This window comes from Poecile atricapillus, chromosome 24 (assembly GCF_030490865.1).
Source record: "Poecile atricapillus isolate bPoeAtr1 chromosome 24, bPoeAtr1.hap1, whole genome shotgun sequence".
Classification (NCBI taxonomy): domain Eukaryota; kingdom Metazoa; phylum Chordata; class Aves; order Passeriformes; family Paridae; genus Poecile; species Poecile atricapillus.
The window spans coordinates 6,453,249-6,472,875 of record NC_081272.1 but is presented as its reverse complement, the minus strand read 5'-3'; the positions used below and the strand labels follow the sequence as shown (position 1 = coordinate 6,472,875).

Below are 19,627 nucleotides of genomic sequence, written 5' to 3'. Positions count from 1 at the left end.
GGAAGGGAGGAGCAGAAGCATTTCAAGGCACCAGCAGGACAAACAACCCTGCAGGGCTGTGGGACAGAAGGATCCCTGGTGTGGATCAAGGCCAGGCCTTGGAACAAAGCTGATCCTGTGAGTAAATCTTAACTCCTGCTAAACACACTGAGCTCGATGCCTGTGGTTAATCCCTGGGGATTCCAGGGGATATCTGGGAGCCCAGGCAGGGGAATTTGCAGAGTTGTCTTGGCACCATCGGAGACGTTTGAGTGCAGCCGCTTGCAGCCAAAAGCTTCTGCCCTGCCTGGCATGGAGCTCCTGGGAGCAGTCAGGGATGAGCTTTGGCTCTGCAGGGCAGCTCCAACACCTCCTGGTCTGTGGTGTGGCCACTGAGCTGCAGGAAACTTCCTCTGGAAGGGTGAGGGATGCTCCCACTGACTGGTGTGAAATGGAAACCAACCGTGGAGCTCTCGTGTAACAGCAGGATCTGTTCCTGAAGGAAACCAGAACCACACTGTTTGTTTTGGGGGGTTAAATCCTGCCAGGCAGCGTTCCATGGTATTCCAAAAGCAGGCCATTCTTATTTAAGAAATTCCCTTAATCCATTATCAAAATCCTCTGAGCTACAAGAGCTTCCCCAGCCCCAAATCTCCCGGATAACACAGCTCACTCCCGAGATGTTTATTTACCAATAACCATTCCTCTAGGCCAGGCTTACCAGGCAGCAGCTTTATCCCTGGGATAATGCTAAGTCCCCATCTGACAATCTTATTTCTCTCGGGGAATTACAAAGGCAGGAATTTAGAAACAACATTTTCTGTTTTCTCAACTTGCCCAAAGCAACTTTATTTTCCCCCAAGCTGCTGAATGAACCAATTGTCACGAGGATGTCACAAGAATGAACAAAAATGTTCCATCCCCCAGGGCCACAAAACTTTGCAGTGATCACAGGGAATGCTGATCCCAGATCCAGCAGTTTAAGAGAGCTGGGATTTGCTGTCAAACACTGCCTAGATTCCCCTAGAAATCAACTTCCACTGCACAAAACTCTTTAAATCCACCAGTATTGTCTCATTCCAAGCATGGAGTAACCGGTCTTTTACAGGATCAACCCCAACAGGCTTTTTATTTTACAAGACTTTTATTCTGTTTCACAGATCTGACTATTACAGCAGTAAAATTATTACAAGTGACTCGTAACATTTAGTTCCAAATAAAAGTAGAAAAACACGAGAAAAAAAATGATAAAGGAAAGTTAAATGAGATGTGATGGGTGGTAAATGTGTTTTAAGAGCACAGAAAAAAAAGTATATAAAAATACATCAGGAGCAAGGATTTTGCAGCCAAGTTTTGGTTTAGTTACAATTTTGAGGATCCTGAACTCACCATCCATGGCCACCGCAGCCAGACCTGCCTTGGATCTTCATTTTGGGGCCAGCAGAGCCCCTCTGTTGTCTCCTGTGTCCCTTGGAGGAGGAATTTATCACCAATCCACCCCAGGAGCTCCTGGATTGCTCCTGTCCTGCTGAGTTACCCCTCCAGCAGGGACCAGAGTGGTTCAAATCCCCCAGGAGGAGCAGGGCCTGAAATCTGCAAATTCCAACCTGAGGCTGCTCCTGTTTGTGGAGGGTTTAATCCTCTAAATTTTCCCAGTAAAACATCACCTTTCCCTGTCCTCTCTTCACTGCTGAGCTCTCAGCTGGCTCCTCAGCCATCCCCAGGAATTCCAGCTGCTCTCCCACACCAAGGACAAAAGCCCTTCCTCGTTCCCCTGTCCCTCCTGAAGAGCCCCCAAAGCCCAGAATGCTGAGAACTGGTCACTGGGAAGGTGATAAATCCAAGAGCAGAGAAAAGGCAGAAATGAAACAGAGAAAGGAAAGGAGGATGAGTGTGTGTGTGTGTGTGTGTGTGTAAAGTCTATTTTATGGCAAACTTCCAGTCCTTTGGCCACTATAAAGCAAAATCAGTGGATTTCATATAAATTCTCTGTATAAAGGAATGTCTATGAACTGTGTACAGTATGGCCCAGAATAAACATCTCATCATCAGCCTAGTAGAGCTCCTCACAGAGGAAAAGAAGGTGCTTAGTCATGGTTCATCTTCCCAAGAAAATACTGTCCGGAATTGGACTAGTGCCCCCAAATACCATTTCAGGAACAAGAGGAATTCCTTCAATGGAAAGGAAAAGCAGAGTCTGCCCAGGCTGGGGGAGCAGGGGCTGGGCAGGGGCCTCAGGGCTGTGCTGCTGCTTTAAAGTCCGTGTGGTTGATGGGCAGGGGATGAGCCTCGGTGTTGAACACCCAGTCCTCCAGGGACAGCACATCATCTTCACAGAACAGAAGATAGAGGTACCTGCAGCCACAGGAGAGGGACAGGAGGGGTTACAGGAGCTCAGCAGGGACTCCAGGCAGGCACAGGCAGCAGGATGTGGTGGGGCTGCTGCTTCTGTAGGTGTGACACATTCCCAGCTCCCTGGAAAATCCCCACCCTTCCCACTTCACCCAGCTCTGGATCACAGCAGAGCCCTTCAAACCCAGCAGGAAGCCAATGGCAGCAGAGGCTCTGCAGCAGGAAACTCCCAAAGCTTTGCAGCCTTGCCCAGGTTCCCCCCAGAATGGCTTGGGTTGGAAAGATCCTGAAAAGAATCCTGAAATATCCTGAAAGCTCCTCTGCCTGCCCTGGGCAGGGACACCTCCCCCGGGAGAGAAGACTTCCCCTTTATTATCCGGGGCCCATGAAACAGCTGCTGCAGGAATTGTGCTGCTCTGGAAGGCCCTGTGAGCCCAGACTTACTTCAGAGTCTCTGCGAGGAAGAAGCTCTGCTGCATGTTGTCGTGGCTGGGCGTGGTGGTGTAAACGTCTCGGATGCCAGAGAAGCCAGCTTCCACCCTGCAGTGCTTCTCCAGGGCCTGGGGCAGGGACACAAAGCTCAGCAAGCCCCATCCAGCACCGTGGGCTGCATCCCAAACCAGTTTACAAAGCTCCTGTCCCTCCCTGAGGAGAGCAGGGTTTCTCCACACTCCGGGAATCAGCCTGGCTCCAATGGAACAGCAAGGGAAACACCTGAGCTGCCTGATGGGTGCTGGCAGTGCACAGGAAACATCCCCAGTGGAGAGAACACACTGAACTGAGGCACTCTGAGTATTCCTGCCCCGTTGCTCGTGGCTTTGAGAACAATCTGGGTTGAAAGGAACCTTAAAAATCACCCAGTTCTGTGGACAGGGTCACCTTCCACTAGCCCAAGCTTCTCAGAACCGCACACAACCTGACCTTGATCACTTCTCACGTATCTCAGTGTTCAGCACAACTGAAATAATTCCCGCTCCTTCCACTGACCCAAGTGAAGATGCAGCCACCCAGAGCCCTGTGGCCTCTGCAGCCTTACCTGCACCACCTCCCAGCCCCAGTGCCTGTACTTGGGGTCGTGGGTGAGCCTCCAGAGGTACATGTAGCTCTCCACCACCTCGGGCCGCAGGATGTAGTAGCGCTCGCTGAGCCGCGTGGCCATGGCCTCGCTCCCCGCGTCGAAGCGGAACGCCTCGGGGCCCAGCTTGGTGTCTGGGGAGAATCACACACACACAAACTGTCACTGGGAGGGCAGCACAAGCAGGGGCACCAGCCAGGTGCTTTCATGCTGCTCTGGATGCCGGTGTTTAGCTAAGGCTTTGTTAAACCTTTTCTTCTGCCTTTGGAGAGAAGGGGTTGGGATGATGGGAAAGGCTCAGCCAGCTGCACTGCTTTTATGAACAGAACATCAGGAGTGTGTTGGTCTTTGGTGAAGAATCTGTCTCTTGTGAGCATTATCCAGCATTCAGATCCCTGCTTTCGACACCAACGCTCTCCCTGCTGGAAAAAACTTGTTCATGAGGTTTCCCAGAGCAGCTGTGGCTGCCCCTGGATCCCTGGCAGTGCCCAAGGCCAGGCTGGATGGGGCTGGGAGCAGCCTGGGACAGTGGAACGCGTCCCTGCCCAAGGCAGGGGATGGATTGGGATGGATTTTGAGATCCCTTCCAGCCCAAACCACTCCATAATTCTGTGATCATGCCCCTGGCTGTGTCTGCCCCGGTGCTGTGCTTCATTATCTCCCTCTGATGACTCTGCAGACCTTCCCTGTGCCCTGCAGTGTTTGCTGGGAGCTGGGGGCCACTCTCTGCTGAGCTGCTGGAGCAGCATGGGCAGCTTGCTGTCCTCTCTGTGCTGATGGTGAAAATTGGCTCCAGGCACTCACAGCCACAGGGTTGTTAGTTCAGATGGTTTAGTTCTGTGAGAGCTGCAGGGGGGGCAAAAAGAGTTATTTGCAAACATCATTTCAGGTTAGCTTGGAGTGTATTGGGCAAACATGCTGGGCACCAAACTGGGCTGGCTGGTGTGTGAGGAAGGTGTGGAACAATCCCTGGATGCAGCTGTGGACAGACCTGGGCCTGACAAGGTCCTGGAGAGCTGCCTCAGCTGACTGCAGCCTCCCAGGAGCTGCAGAGATGCCTACAAAGAAAGGAGGGGTGTCCTGAGCAGCTCCTGCAGGCAGAGAACCAACCCAGCCCCTCACTGCTCTGGGTGGTGAAAGAAATTGTCCTGAGCTTGTGAAACGAAGACTCAGAGAGTTGGAGAAGCTCAGGAATTCAAATTTCCTGCTCCCCTCTCTCAGCTGCAGGGCTCCAGCACTGCCCTGCTGGGCTTCTCAGCTCCATAAAGGGACACTGCAGTTAACCCCTGCTCATCCTCCCCTCCTGAGGGCAGAGGGATGTGGAAGGACAGGATTGAGCCCTGGCTCCATTCCCAGCTCTGCCCCAGCTGCTCTGTCCCTTGCACACATCCCAGGGAAGGCACAGCAGGGAGAGCCCCGGTGTCCCCGGTTACCTGAGCGTGTGTAGGACTCGTGGCAGGTGCTGGTGATCTCTGCTGCCAGCTCCATGTGCCTCTGCCTCCTCTCCTCTGCAGCGTGCTCGGCCCCCAGGGCAATCATGCCCCCAGAGAAGCAGGCCAAGTGGCCCATCTTGTGGTCCAGGATGCCACCCCTCCACTCAGCAATGTAGGTCAAGCCTCCTGCAGATTTCTTCACCAAATGTTTTTCTATTGCCTAAAGGGATGAAAATCAGGGATGAAAATCAGGGATGAAAATCAGGGATGAAAATCAGGGATGAAAATCAGGGTTTTGAGAGAGTGGACAGTAAGTAAAACTTTCTCAGCGTTACTTTAGTGACAGGAGTAGGTACCAAGCAAACCCATAGACTTATTCTGAAGGTGTGAAACCTTCTTATGAACCACATCCTTCCCAAAAACCACAGAGCAGCACCTGGCTCCTCACCTCCAAGGCATCGTCGTACATCTTTTTAGCTTCAGAGTCTTTCTTGTCTGACATCAGCCAGGATTTGATGAGATATTCATAAAAGCTGTCCCCGAGCCCCCCGATGGAGACGTGGTCTGTGGTGGGAAAGCCAGGAGAGAGCTTCAGGTTCATGATATACAATGAGCAGCTGTTTTACAAAGGAGAAACAATCATGTCCTATTTAATGCCCTTGTTCTCTCCTTCCTCTTCCCAGCTTCCTGGGGAGAGCTTGCAGCATTTGCTTTTCAGAAAGCAAGAAAGGTGGAAAGTGCAATCAGGAGAAAAATGTTCTGTCATTTTCCAGAGCATTAGTATCCCTTACCAGAACCATTCAGAGGCCTTATTTTACAAGTTATTTATTCTGCGTGAAGATGCTTCCTGTTTATGGAGCCATCATCATAAATCCACCCTCATAAACCAAAAGCAGGGGTGGGAATTGATAGATTTCCATCTGGATGGAGCCCCTGGGAGCTGTCTCCCTGCCTCAGGAAAGGAAGGAGAGGTGTTTGGATCCCACAGAGCTGCCAGCAAGGGGCTGTGGAGACACTCCTGGCTATGCCATTTGTATTCCTGGCTCACGGAGGGACTCGGAGCCCTGGGGAAGGCTGGGGGTTGCTGGCACATTAAAATGATAAAGTCAGGTACAGGGATGTGCACTGCATATTTTCCTCTGCAGAAATCAAATTCCTGAGGCTGTCTGCTGAAGAGCAGCCCCTGCTCTGACCTTCCAGGAGGTGCTGAGGAATTGCAGTGTGAAATGGGCCTGACAGCTGCAGGTTTGAGCCTGGGGGGAGCTGCTGGATGGCTTTACAGCTTCAAACTGTGCCTCAGGGGGAACAGCAGCGTTCTCACTCTTTAAAGCAGTCAAGCACTCCCATTTTTAGGAGAGCAAGACAAATTACCCTCCCTGGACTGAGCCATCCCTGTTAATTAACAGTGTCCACCCCTGGCCCTCATTTCCCAGCTAAGCACTTGTTCAGAGCCGCTCAGATTTTTGTTTCCCCTCTCCTTGTACACAGATAAAAGTCCCGAGGCTTATTCCAAATGCTGAATCCTGCCAGCAGCAGAAACCAACAGCCATGCATCATTTTCCTGACCTGAAGAGCAAACATCCCTGACACACTGTGTCCAATGATCCAGGGAATAATCCCTAGCAAAACAATGAGATTAAACACCCGGCCCCCGTGCGAGGAGAGAGGGCAGAGGATTTGCAAGCACAGCCTGCCTTTAAAGAGCAGCTCTGTGATCCTGAGTGTGTCATTCATAAACTCACCAAAGCTGCAGCCCTGGTACATAATTGCTTTCCATATGGCAGCAGCCCTGGCAGCGTTTGCCTCCCAGGCACTCTGCATAAATAAATAAATCCCTGCCTTCAGCAGGGGACTGAGCTTCCATTTCCCAGAGGTAACGACTGCACTCCTCATTTACAGCATCCACTCATTCAGCCAGGTCAAAGATACACCTTTTAAGAAAATCACAGCAATTTCAAGGAAAACAGCTTCCTGCAAAGAGCTTTAATGGCAAGAGAGAAAATGAGGGCCTGGCCCCTCTGGGGAGGAGGCTGCAGATGCCTCCCTGCCCTGGTCCTCATCTGCTTCTCCCCAGCAGCACTGGAGATGCACAAGGGGCTGATCACTCTTCTCCCTCCCTGGGATATGGAGTCATTTCCCAAGGTCAGATCCTGAGCAACTGCCACAAACAGCCTCTGAAAGTCTGTCTGGAGCCAGGAAATTTCCTTTGGCAGGAACCTGCCTGTCCCAACACAAACAATCAGAGGCTGCTTTTAATGTGCTCTTAAAAGCACCAACAGGCCTCTCTTTCCATCAGCAAGTTCAGGGCAATGCAGTGAAATCTGTTTAAGAATTAAGTTGGTGGCAGAAGAGATGAGGGCTTCCTCACAGCAGCAAAGGGCAGCTCTGGTTTAATGGGACAATTGTGACCATCCCAGACACCTTGCTGGGAGCAGCCCTGCCAGTGAAAGGTCAGGGATTGCTCACAGCCAGAGCTCTGTCCCTGCCTGTTGCCACCAGAGCCATAAAAGCAGCAGTGGGAAAGGTCTGGAGAGATCCAGCCCAGCAAAAAGTGCAACAAAGCACGGGGACACCAGGTAATGCAAGGGTTCAGAGTAACCTGCCTGGATAATAAATGTCACCCACTGACAGGCTCAAACCAGTCTCTGAAGAAAGAGACTTTTCTTTGACAAGATCAAATCCAGCAGCCAAAACCAGCAGATCAATAACAGAGCAGAAAGTGGAGGTTTAGAGGTCAGAGCTGCAGAAGTGCCATCTCCTGCTCCCACCACAGGACAAACTTCTGAGAGGAGGGGCACAATCTTTTCCCTGTGTGCTTCCAGAATTCCCCTGCTGTCTCCCAGACCTTCCCTGATTATTGCTCCCCTTGCCCAGCAGAGCAGCATCTCCCCAGTGCCACATCTCCGCTGCTGGGCTCCCAACAGGAGAGAAGAAAACCTCATCTCATCCTTCCTTCCCAAATGGCTCTCTGCAGAGGTACCATGGTAACAGGAACCATGCACAGGAGAATTCATCCTGGATCTGAGGGGGATCTGAGGGGGATCTGAGGGGGATCTGAGGCTCCTCCAAGCCTCTCCAGGTGGTTCCTGGAATGCAGGGGAATCTCGCTGTGCTCCCCTGGGGCTCTGTGCTGACTGCAGGATCAGTGGCTGTGGGATGGAGCGTGTGCCATCACCCCCTGCTGCTCTCTCTGCAGCTGGGACACGCAGCTGGAAATGCACAATTCCTGCCCTGCACCCTGCAAAGCTGGGCTGTCTGGTGTGCCACAGCCTGGCTGCTCTGCCAGGGGAGGGATGGGAAGGCTGGAAGGGTGCAGGCAGGAGGGGAGGTGGGGTGATACCTACGCTGCACCCAGCTCCCCGTCACCGGGCTCAGGAAGTTGGGGTAAAGGCCCTGCGGCTTCTCCACTCTGCTGAGCACCCTGCGGATGTTCATCACCTGTGAGAGAGAGGAGAGACAAGGCTGGGCTGGCTGCTGGGCTCAGGGCTGAACCCTCACTCCCTGCCCTGATCCCTGCCCTGATCCCTGCCCTGATCCCTGCCCTGATCCCTGCCCTGATCCCAGCACTGCAGCCTGGAACGGGATCAGGACACGGCTCGGGGAGGGAGAGGCTTTAGGGCTCAGCCCAATCTTCATCCAGCTCTGTGGGGTTTCACAAATGGTTTTGGGAACTCTGCAGAGCCCCAGTTCAGCTCTCTACCACGGTCCAGAAGCAATCCTGGCAGACTTTGTGCTTGCAATACCTAAAGGGGCTACAGGGAAGTGGAGAGAGACTTTTCCCAAGGGTGTGGAGTGACAGGATGAGGGGGAATGGCCTGAAGGTGAAGGAGATCAGGTTTAGATGGGATATCGGGATGAAATTCCTCCCTGGGAGGGTGGGCAGGCCCTGGCACAGCTGTGGCTGCCCCTGGATCCCTGGCAGTGCCCAAGGCCAGGCTGGACAGGGCTGGGAGCTCCTGGCACAGTGGAAGGTGTCCCTGCCATGGCAGGGGTGGAGTGGGATGGATTTTAAGGTTCCTTCCAAACCCAAATCTGATTCTGTGACTGGGGACCTGGGTGAAAATGGGAGATGTGAGCAATGCCAGGGGTGATTTTTTTCCATGATCTAAAGGGAAAGGAGTGGCAGGGATGAGTGACTCACATAGCACTTAAATTCACCATGTGGTCACTTAACGTGATGAATTGGGGCCTTTAATTTCAACAACAGACAGTTCCTTTAATACCCCAGAACAGCCAGCACTTAACTCTCTAAAGCCTCCCTTGGTTTCACCCCCATTAAATCCAATAGGCCTTTCCCTTAAGGGACCCAGTTAAATTCCATGCAGCATAAATATTCTATTATAACCTACAGAGCAGCTAATTCGCCCTAAACCTTTTACAAAATCAGACAATTTGCACGCCAAAAGCTGGCTACAGCCTTAAGCCGGTGCTTCCAAGGAAGTTGTCAGGCTCCATAATATTTACTGGAGTTTAGGAGCTTGGCATATTAATGACAGGTTTGAATAAAAGCCACAGATGGACTTTAATTCCTCCTAAAATCACCCAAGTCCCAAGCTGGGAGTTCAGGAGTTGATCTGCTCCTCTGCAGGAATTTCCCACAGGCTGGGCTGTTAGAGCCCACCCCACCCCACATTTTCCCTCTCTGATCCCGTGGCTGTGATCCATTTGCTGTGCACACACCAGCCCAGGAGAGTCCATCAGAAAGGTTTTGCCCTTTTCCCTCCACGGGCTTAGGAGGAGAAGAGGAAAATCTCTTCAGCTGGGGACAGAGGTTTGACCCTGCCTCAAAATGCCACGGATTGAACCCAGAATGAAGATGCAATTCTGCTTTTGAGCAGTGCATCTCCAGTGTTTCCTCACCTCTCCCCTCCCTTCATCCCCTTTATTTCCTCACACATTTTCTGCTCCCTTTCCTGGCCTCTCCTCAGCTCCCTCCTCCCTGGAAGCAATTTGTCATTATCCCTGTCCTCAGGAACCTCAGCCTTGTCTCTTTATTTCACATCAGCAGCCTCTCTTTATCTTCCCATAGTTTCCTGTTTCCCTTCACCCTCTGCTTTTCCCTCCTCTGTGACATTCCTTTGCTCATCCCACTCTCACTACTTTCCATCCACTCCATCCTAGCTCCACTTTGCTCTCCCAGCTTCTTCCTCCTCTTTTTTATTTTTTCCTGCCTCTCCTTCAAATTCCCTCCTTGTTTCACAGCTGACAGACCTGCACTGGACATATCCTGGAAAAGCATCATTTTTTAGAGTTTATTTTTTGCAATCCTGTCTGTTTTTACCCCACTGTGGCACTCTGGACAATCCCCACTTCCCCTGGGTTCACGAGGAAAGTTTGGATTCTGCCTGGAACAACCTGAGATTGTTCCTGAGGGATCTGCACCCACCTGATGGATCCACACTTTGGCTGTGCCCTTCTCTGGGGTAAAACTTCACCCAAACTGGGAAAAACACGCCAGGAGGATGAAAAAGCCAATCCACTGGGGGTTACTTGCCTTTTCTGCAAACACTGGGTTGCCAGAGAGCTGGGAGAGGTGCAGGAATTCCAGGTGCAAGGTCCCAAATTCTGCCAAGATGCTGCTTCCAGCAGATGCCCAGCCCCAGCTCCAACTCATGCCACTGCAAGGAGAGAAAGGGGAGCCCTCAGTGCCAGGAAAACACAGATTTAGGACACAGATTTCCAGTGGGATGGAGCTGTGATTTTCCTGATGTTCTTTAGGATTGGGCTGTGTGTTAAAAAAACTCTTTTCTGTTTTGTTTTTTTTTTTTGGTGGGAGAGGAATCCCTCCCAAACAGCTCAGCTGAAAAACAGCTTTGGAAGAGCACAGCTCTACACAGATATTTTGGGATAAAACATCCTTCTGGAACCCTTCAGACGTGTAAGGATGTAAGGACTCGGTCCCAAAGCAACCCCTGTGGGTGCGGTGGCCTCGGTTTTCCATCTCCTTGCAGTTAAATCCCGGGGAGGTGACAATTCCCAGGGACAGGGAAGGGTGGGGGTGACACTAGATGGCGCCGGGAAACTTGGCTGGGAGAGGAGAAGGGTTTGTTGTTTACAGGAGGTTAAAATTAATGATCCTTCTGAGCATGAAAAGAAGAAGAAAAATAGAAGTTTCCCTGGCTGTGATGGAGAGAAAAGCATGGCAGGTCCCGAGCTGTTTGTTTGCCTCCAGACAAAGAGAAGCATTAGATGAGCAACATGTTCATGCTCAAATGAGCGTCAGCAGCAGCAGCTCTGCTTTGGGAACATCCAGGGGACACCCCAGGAGCCCTGGGAGGTTCTGGCAGCCAGTCCTGGCCAGGTGAGCGTGGTTTTAATGTCCCACTGCACCAATCTGGGAGAGATGAGCAGCCCCACCGAGCTCTCCCACCTGTAAAGAGTCAATTCCTTGCCTTGTTTTGCTGTGCTGGAGGGAGGCTGTAACAAACACAGCTCAAACTCAAACTCACAAACTCACAAAGCTCAGCAGGGCTGCAGCAGCCAAGTGGGGCCGTGTTTGTTGTCACAGCAGCTCTGTGGGGTCACTGAGATCATCACAAGGCTGTCCCATGGACCTGAAAACCACAGCCTGGGATTGCTGCTGGGAGCCTGAGCCTTGGCTCAAACAGCACAGCAAAGCTGCTGGAGAGGGGTCTGGAGGAAACAGAGCCCATCTGCATCTCCTGGGTTAGGGAGCAGCCTGCAGTGACCCCCTGCAGGAAAACATTTTGTCAGCCTCACAGGCAGGACAAACTGGGCCTTCAGAGCTGCTCTGATTTCTAACAGCTCAGAGGAAGCTACTGTTCAAAGGACCTTGGCCTCGGAGGGAAAAGAACGTGCCCAGAACCTCCTTTATCTCCCAGATAAATGGGTCTGAAATGTGGAATCATTGCCTTCCCTCATGGGGATCCAGAGCTGCAAAAGCAGTGCCAGGTGATGAGAGAGGCCAGGAGAGGAGGGGAAATGTGGAGGAACGGAGGGTTTAGGGAGAGGTGAAGGAAAACAGGAGCAGGGGAAGCAGGGAGAGGAGTCACAGCCCAGGGAGAGCAGTCACAGCCCAGGGAGAGCAGTCACAGCCCAGGGAGAGCAGTCACAGCCCAGGGAGAGCAGTCACAGCCCAGGGAGAGGAGTCACAGCCCAGGGAGAGCAGTCACAGAGCAGGGAGAGGAGTCACAGAGCAGGGAGAGCAGTCACAGAGCAGGGAGAGCAGTCACAGCCCAGGGAGAGCAGTCACAGAGCAGGGAGAGGAGTCACAGCCCAGGGAGAGGAGTCACAGCCCAGGGAGAGGAGTCACAGCCCAGGGAGAGCAGTCACAGAGCAGGGAGAGCAGTCACAGAGCAGGGAGAGGAGTCACAGAGCAGGGAGAGCAGTCACAGAGCAGGGAGAGCAGTCACAGCCCAGGGAGAGCAGTCACAGCCCAGGAAGAGCAGTCACAGCCCAGGGAGAGCAGTCACAGAGCAGGGAGAGCAGTCACAGAGCAGGGAGAGCAGTCACAGAGCAGGGAGAGGAGTCACAGCCCAGGGAGAGCAGTCACAGCCCAGGGAGAGGAGTCACAGCCCAGGGAGAGCAGTCACAGAGCAGGGAGAGCAGTCACAGCCCAGGGAGAGGAGTCACAGCCCAGGGAGAGGAGTCACAGCCCAGGGAGAGGAGTCACAGCCCAGGGAGAGGAGTCACAGCCCAGGGAGAGCAGTCACAGCCCAGGGAGAGGAGTCACAGCCCAGGGAGAGCAGTCACAGAGCAGGGAGAGCAGTCACAGAGCAGGGAGAGGAGTCACAGCCCAGGGAGAGCAGTCACAGCCCAGGGAGAGGAGTCACAGAGCAGGGAGAGGAGTCACAGAGCAGGGAGAGGAGTCACAGAGCAGGGAGAGCAGTCACAGCCCAGGGAGAGCAGTCACAGCCCAGGGAGAGGAGTCACAGCCCAGGGAGAGGAGTCACAGCCCAGGGAGAGCAGTCACAGCCCAGGAAGAGCAGTCACAGCCCAGGGAGAGGAGTCACAGCCCAGGGAGAGCAGTCACAGAGCAGCAGCTGGAGCACACAGAGCACTCCAGGCCCTGGCAGCAAACGTGGCAGTTGGAGCAGCAGGATGGAAAGAAGGCTGTGGGAGATAGGACACAGAGCCAGGGGAAAGCAGGCGGCCACAGGAAACTCAGCAGCAGAGAGGGGACCCCAGAGGAAAAGGTGGCAGCAAGAGATAAAGGCAGCTGGTTATGGAAGAGCTGGGGGGGCTGTCTGTGCTGGGGCCCTCCAAAATGAATGTGCAGAATTGACTCCATGCCAGGGGGGTTTTTTTTGGTTTCAAATTTCTGAGTGTCCTTCTTAACCCACCCCCTCAAGCTGCCACCAAGGGAGGCCCACACACGGGGCAGGACTCTCCTCCTCATTCTGGGATGCTGAGGTCCCTCTGGAATTAGCACATCCTTGCAAAAGCAGAATTGGAGAGAGGACTCCTTGTTGCAAAACTCTTCTGGGCTTTGTTTTGGCCCTGATGTTTGGGTCAGCGTGGTCCCACAGCCTCATCTCACCCTCCTCTGCTTGCACACTGAGGTTCATCTGTTCCTGCAGCAGCTCAGGCTGGGGATGCTGCTCCCTCCATCCCTGCTCCCAAAAACCAGCTGGCACTCCATCATCCCCTGAGCCAGAGCTCCAGGCAGCTCTGGCCATGGGCTGGCTGTTCCCTCCATCCCTGCTCCCAAAAACCAGCTGGCACTCCATCATCCCCTGAGCCAGAGCTCCAGGCAGCTCTGGCCATGGGCTGGCTGTTCTGTCCATTTTCTCTGCTCTCACTCAAGGTCACCAGCGAAACATTTTGGGAATGTCTGGGCAGACAGAGGCTGCTTCAATTGTCTTCACAAAGGGCAGGGGAGGGTTTGGCATTTCTGTGAAAGGTTAGTCTATGCAGAGCCTTTATCAGCCACAGAGGAAGCAGGATGTCTGCGCTGTGAAAAAGGACAATTACAGGGCTGCTGGTGGCTCCAATTTTCCCCGGGATCAGGAGCACATCAGACAACTGAGGGGTGACAGTGATATTTGAGCAACGCAGCAGCGTGAGCCAAATATTTGGAAGTCTTTTGCTTCCAAGAGCCAAGGAGGAGATTTGGGCTAAGGGCTGGATAATGACTTTCAGAGTTTCACAAGAGGTGAGGATGAAAAGCTTTGTTAACCCACATTTCCCGCAGCTCTCACCCACAGGATTTGTTTGGAGGCATCAGAACCAGCAAATCCAAATCCTCGCTGGCAGGGAATTGTCTGCCAGGAGAGCTGGGGAGAAGGAGGGCAGCCCCAGCTCTGCCTCTGTTTGCTGCCAGAGCTTCTGCAGGGATTTATTGAACTCAGCTGCCTCCCCTGGCCATGAGAACATCACCAGCCCAAATTCTGGGGCTCTAAGGAAGGACAGAGCTTGGCTGAGGGCTGTGTGCTGTATTCCCCTTTTCCAGCACTAAAACTGTCAGCCAGTCCCATCCACTCTCTTTCCCAGTTTTCCCAAGTTTTTAAATCCATTTTTCCTGGATAAATTCACATGCATCCAGCTGGGCACAGTGCACAAATCCATGCTACGAGCAGACTACAAAATCACCTTTCAAAGAAAAGGAGAGTGAGGAAAATGCTCTTGCAGCAGGGAGCCCTGTCAGGAGCAGAGGAAGAAACTGTGGACAGCCCCAAATTAATAAAACACAGCTGGGTTTGACCTGAGCCACCTGAAATCTGTGCCAAGGTCTGAGCAGGCAAAGCAAATGACCTCGAGGAATCTGCTCTGAGGAGCTGCTGCTGCCCCTGCTCCTTCCCAAACTCCCAGAACTAAAGGAAATACTGCTGAGAACTTGTGCCTTGCCTGCCCAGGTTGATGACTCCACGTGGGATTCCAGTGGGGGTGTTAAAGGCTGGCAGAAGTTTCTCCCCAAGTTCCAGAGCTTTGCTCTTGAACACCTGTTAAAGAGAGGATAAATATTTGATGAATTGAGCCACACAGCATTCTCTCACTTCCCCTTTTTGCTGTTATAAAGCACTGGAAGTGCTGCAGTCTGAGATCTCCCTGATCCAGGTGTGCTGTGCCCTGGTTCCCCATGCACAAAAAATCTGAGCCAAAAGTCTCACTGAACTTTTGGCATCTCTAAATTTCCTCTAAAATCTGCACTAAACCAGCACCCAGTCCCCTGCCAAAGCCTCAGCTTGGACCAGAGCAGCTCACAACAGCACCCTGTGATCTGAACTGCCCCAGAGTGCTCTCCAAATTCTTCCCATTCCCAGGATGGCAGAGAACACGAGGAGCTGAAAGGACTGAGTTAAAACCAGAAGAAATCTCTCTAGGCTGAAGCACTGTTAGATTTACAGCCTGGGCTTGCCCAGCTCATGTCACATCCTGCTTTAAAAACGGTGATCTCCAAGGAACCATCTTCTCCTTGCAGCTCTTTGCCAAGAAGGATTTGTGGTTTCATGGCTAAGCTGCTCCTTTTCCATCGGTAATGCCTCACTTTTGGGCTTTCCAGTCAAATTGCAGCTTATGGTTGCAAAACAATTATTTTGGGACAAACTGATACAAGCACTAATCTTGGCTGCAGAGATTAGTCCTGATCAAGAGAAGCCTCTAAGTGACTTAGGAGATAAAGCACAAGCCTTTTACCTCTAGCCCTGTGGTGGTGGCTCGCAGAAAGCAGGAATTTATTGCTCTAAAAATACAGCACTGAGGAAACCTGAGCTCTCCTGTGGGCTCTCAGACCTTTGATACTCTCACAAGGGAACAGGGGGTTGCTTCAGAAGGGAAGGCAAGAAACAGGGACTGGTTTTTGCCTTTCAGCCCAGTGACACTGACTGGGTAAGTGACATCAGCTGCTGCTGGGACTTCAAGAGGTCACTGCTGGAGTTTTATGGTTTAATGTGGTTTCTTTTTGCTCTGTTGATCTGAAACCTGTTGAAGTTGTCACTGAGACAGACTCTGAGCCAGGGCACTGAGTCTTTGAGAGTTTTCCCTGGAGGAAAATCTCAGAGGAAAGTAATTCCTGGAACTCATTTCAAATGCAGCTGAAGTAAGAGAGCTGCTCCTGGATCAATGGTGTCACTGTGCAGGATCCATCCCACCCTCTGTGGTGGGGAGCTCTCACTTAGGGCCAGTCCTCACAAAACTCCCCCTGAGCCAGAGTTTCAGAGTTTCAGCTAAAGGAATAATCTCCTCATCCCCCCCCCAGCCAGCTGTAAAATTCCAGCCCAGGCACATTATCAAACAGATTATGGCATTATGCCCCAGCCTCCCCGGGCTGGGGAGGAGGGAGGGAAGGGAAATGAGATCCTCCTGCTCCAGCCAGAGCTCCGGGGGGATGCAGCACCCACCACAGGGGCTGTGACATCCTCTTCATCTCGGGAATTCCTGCTCCAGAGGGATGGGAAGTTCAGCTGAGTGTGGAGCACCTGCCCCTCCTCAGCCGCCCTCCTTAGCCCGAGGCAGGATCTGGGATGATGTCTGGTGAAATCTCACCCGACTTGGAAGAGAGAGGAACAAGTACAAAGACAAAGATCCTCTGCAAATGGCATTTCCCCAGGGAGCAATGTGTCCAACTGCAAACGTGTCTTGCTGGAATTGCCCACAGGAGGAGAGATCTCTGGCAAATGAGCCGTGCACGGTGTGTGCAAGGTAATTATTCGAGGCTTAATTAAAGGAACATTAGTGGCATTTCCATATTCACAAAAAAGGACGGGTTTAGCCTGTTGTGGTGGGGGGATTGTGTGATGCTCAGAGCAGAGCTGCTGGGGAGGGAGCTCTGCCAGCCCTTCCTGGGGGCTCTGGGGACAAACCTCCTCTCCTGTCAGGTAGTAGGTGGCCAGGAGCCCTCCGATGTAGCGGATGTTCACCTCGAACAGCGAAGCTTCTCCATTCTGCAAAGACACAAAGACAGCCCTGAGTGCAGGAGAGAGGAGAGGAGAGGAGAGGAGAGGAGAGGAGAGGAGAGGAGAGGAGAGGAGAGGAGAGGAGAGGAGAGGAGAGGAGAGGAGAGGAGAGGAGAGGAGAGGAGAGGAGAGGAGAGGAGAGGAGAGGAGAGGAGAGGAGAGGAGAGGAGAGGAGAGGAGAGGAGAGGAGAGGAGAGGAGAGGAGAGGAGAGGAGAGGAGAGGAGAGGAGAGGAGAGGAGAGGAGAGGAGAGGAGAGGAGAGGAGAGGAGAGGAGAGGAGAGGAGAGGAGAGGAGAGGAGAGGAGAGGAGAGGAGAGGAGAGGAGAGGAGAGGAGAGGAGAGGAGAGGAGAGGAGAGGAGAAGAGAGGAGAAGAGAGGAGAAGAGAGGAGAAGAGAGGAGAAGAGAGGAGAAGAGAGGAGAAGAGAGGAGAAGAGAGGAGAAGAGAGGAGAAGAGCCCTGAGCCCATCTCCCAGTTTGCTCTGTTTGCTCTGCAGGGACAAACCCCCAGACTGCCCCATTTATCACCTGTGACAGTCAGGCAGGACACATCACACAAACACTGAATCCTCTGAGCTGGAAGGGACCCACCAGCATCACCCAGCCCAACCCTGCCCTACCCAAACACCCCCAAATCCCACCCTGGGCATCCCTGGCAGCTCTGTCCAAGAGCTCCAGGAGCTCTGGCAGCCTCAGGGCCATGCCCAGCACCCTCTGGGGGAAAAAACCTTTGCCCAAAATCCAGCCTAAACTTCCCCTGACACAACTTCAGACAGATCACTCAGTTTCAAGCAGAGCTGGTGGGTCTTGCAGTCCCAGTCTTGCCTCTCTGGACTGGGAGAGCTCCTTGTACAGAGGCAATATTGAACTAATTTCCCCCTTGCCTCCCTGTGCTGTGCTCCCTGACTCCACAGATCAATCCACAGCATTCACTCCTGTCTTTACAGATCAATCTATTCTGCAGGCCAAGATTAAAAGCTTTTATGAAATCCAGATAAATTATCTCCCAGTTGATTTTGTCCCTTGTTTATCGATTCAGTAACAGACTGAGACCATTCACCAGATTTATCAGATGTGGGCTGCCTTTTATGAATCCATGAATGCCAGTGGTGCCCTCCCAAATGATGCTTCTCTGTAAAGGCAGCTGCAGGCATTGTTCCCGTGGGAGAACCATTCCTCACAACATCTAGACTGGCATTAAACAAATAAAAGTTTGAGTTGCACTTTGGTTTAACATTCTCATTGTGTGGCACTGATGAGATCCCATCAGCTGGGGATGAGGAATGCAGGAGCTGGCTCCAGAGCATGGCCAGGCCAGAGGAGGGACAGCACAGCCCCAGGTGTCCAGGAGAGCTCCAGGAGCCCCAGGGAGAAGCACCTCTGGCTGTTTTTAGAGGTGATGCCCTTCCTTCCAAAGCCTGGCTCCCTCTGTGCTCCCCCTCTGCTGCTGAGGTGTCACAAAGTGCCAGCAGTGACACCAACACAGGGCCCAGACAAGGGGAGCAGGGTTTACAACTTTAATCTAATTTAATAAGGAAATCTTGTGTTATCACAGGCAGACATTTACCTGAGATGAAACAGAACTTGTTCTTTGATGAGGAAAACTTCCTTGGAGTGTCTAATAATGAGTGTCTGTTTCCAAAACCCAGACCAAAACACCAGAACCATTAAACACCGACCCTTGTTTGCAGCCAGGCACGGTGAGGCTGATCTGGTGGCCCCAGCAGAAAATGAAATTGGGGTGAATCACTGCAGTGTTCCCTTTGGCCTTGGAAGGAAAACCATCAGCTGAGGGGTTTGTGCCCCCACAGAGCTCATGGTTTCCCTCCCCAAAGGACTCCTGGGGAAGCCTGATCAGGACTGGCAGTTTAGGTGACACAGGGAGGCATTCCCAGCAGCTGACTCACCACATTCAAGTCAAAGCTCTTCTCCACCCACTGCTTGGCTTCTTGGAATTCCTCCTCGAGTTCCATGATGTAGAGGGTATCTAAGGCATCTATCACAGTTGCTCCTCGAAGGCCTCCTGGGTGGTAAAAACACAGCAGAGGGATGAAGCCACAGCTCTGAGTCAGCCTGAGGGGCTGGGCCAGGCAGAGCTGCCCGTGCTGGGGGTGGCTGGGTGGGATCTGCCACCCAAAATGGGAGAATTTTTCAAATTCCCAGTTTTCAAAGGCCTGGAAGAATTCTGAATTCTGGAAGAGCTCCCCAAAGGAACAGCTCAGGGTCCACCCCTGAAGCCCCTGGTCACAGCTGTAATCCTTGGCCTTGTTTCCAGTCCTGGCTCAGCAGTTCCAGCCTCAGCCATGGCCCAAACCCATCCTCAGCCTCTCTCCAAGCCCCTGCCAGGCACAGCCCGTGGGAGAATGGAACTGTAGGAATTGTGCAAGAGCACCCAAGGCATGGCTGATCCTGCTGTCCTGATGCAGGGTTGGTTTTCTGGGGCACAAATATTTCTGTTCCATGCCATGAGCAGCACAGACACAACCCCAGCCTCTCCTGGAGGCTGAGAGCAGGATCCCAGTGAACCTTGAGCAGGGTGGGTGATTTAGGGACCTTCCCTTGTCCAGCTCCAGTCTGGAACCATCCCAGCACCAGGGCTCCAGTCTGGAACCATCCCAGCACCAGGGCTCCAGTCTGGAACCATCTCAGCACCAGGGCTCCAGTCTGGAACCTTCCCAGCACCAGGGCTCCAGTCTGGAACCTTCCCCAGCACCAGGGTTCCAGTCTGGAACCTTCCCCAGCACCAGGGCTCCAGTCTGGAACCTTCCCCAGCACCAGGGCTCCAGTCTGGAACCTTCCCAAACACCAGGGCTCCAGTCTGGAACCATCCCAGCACCAGGGCTCCAGTCTGGAACCTTCCCAGCACCAGGGCTCCAGTCTGGAACCATCCCAGCACCAGGGTTCCAGTGTGGAACCATCCCAGTACCAGGGCTCC

General features: G+C 52.8%; 1 protein-coding gene across 2 annotated transcripts in view; it reads right to left on the bottom strand.

Annotated features, from left to right (window-relative positions):
- Positions 1-824: 824 nt before the first annotated feature.
- The window catches only part of MAN1C1 (mannosidase alpha class 1C member 1), a 57,620-nt gene continuing 38,817 nt past the window's right edge, over positions 825-19,627 (bottom strand). The window contains exons 3-13 of one of the 2 annotated variants that reach the window (XM_058856344.1): positions 18,600-18,715; positions 16,602-16,682; positions 14,647-14,741; positions 10,334-10,457; positions 8,184-8,277; positions 5,288-5,403; positions 4,840-5,059; positions 4,398-4,464; positions 3,368-3,540; positions 2,776-2,891; positions 825-2,334 (exon numbers count right to left, since the gene is read on the bottom strand). In XM_058856344.1, coding sequence (XP_058712327.1) covers positions 2,311-2,334; positions 2,776-2,891; positions 3,368-3,540; positions 4,398-4,464; positions 4,840-5,059; positions 5,288-5,403; positions 8,184-8,277; positions 10,334-10,457; positions 14,647-14,741; positions 16,602-16,682; positions 18,600-18,715 — 1,226 coding nt within the window. In that variant the 3' untranslated portion in view covers positions 825-2,310. The remainder of the gene's footprint in view (positions 2,335-2,775; positions 2,892-3,367; positions 3,541-4,397; positions 4,465-4,839; positions 5,060-5,287; positions 5,404-8,183; positions 8,278-10,333; positions 10,458-14,646; positions 14,742-16,601; positions 16,683-18,599; positions 18,716-19,627) is intronic. The other variant, XM_058856343.1, reaches the window with a different exon arrangement.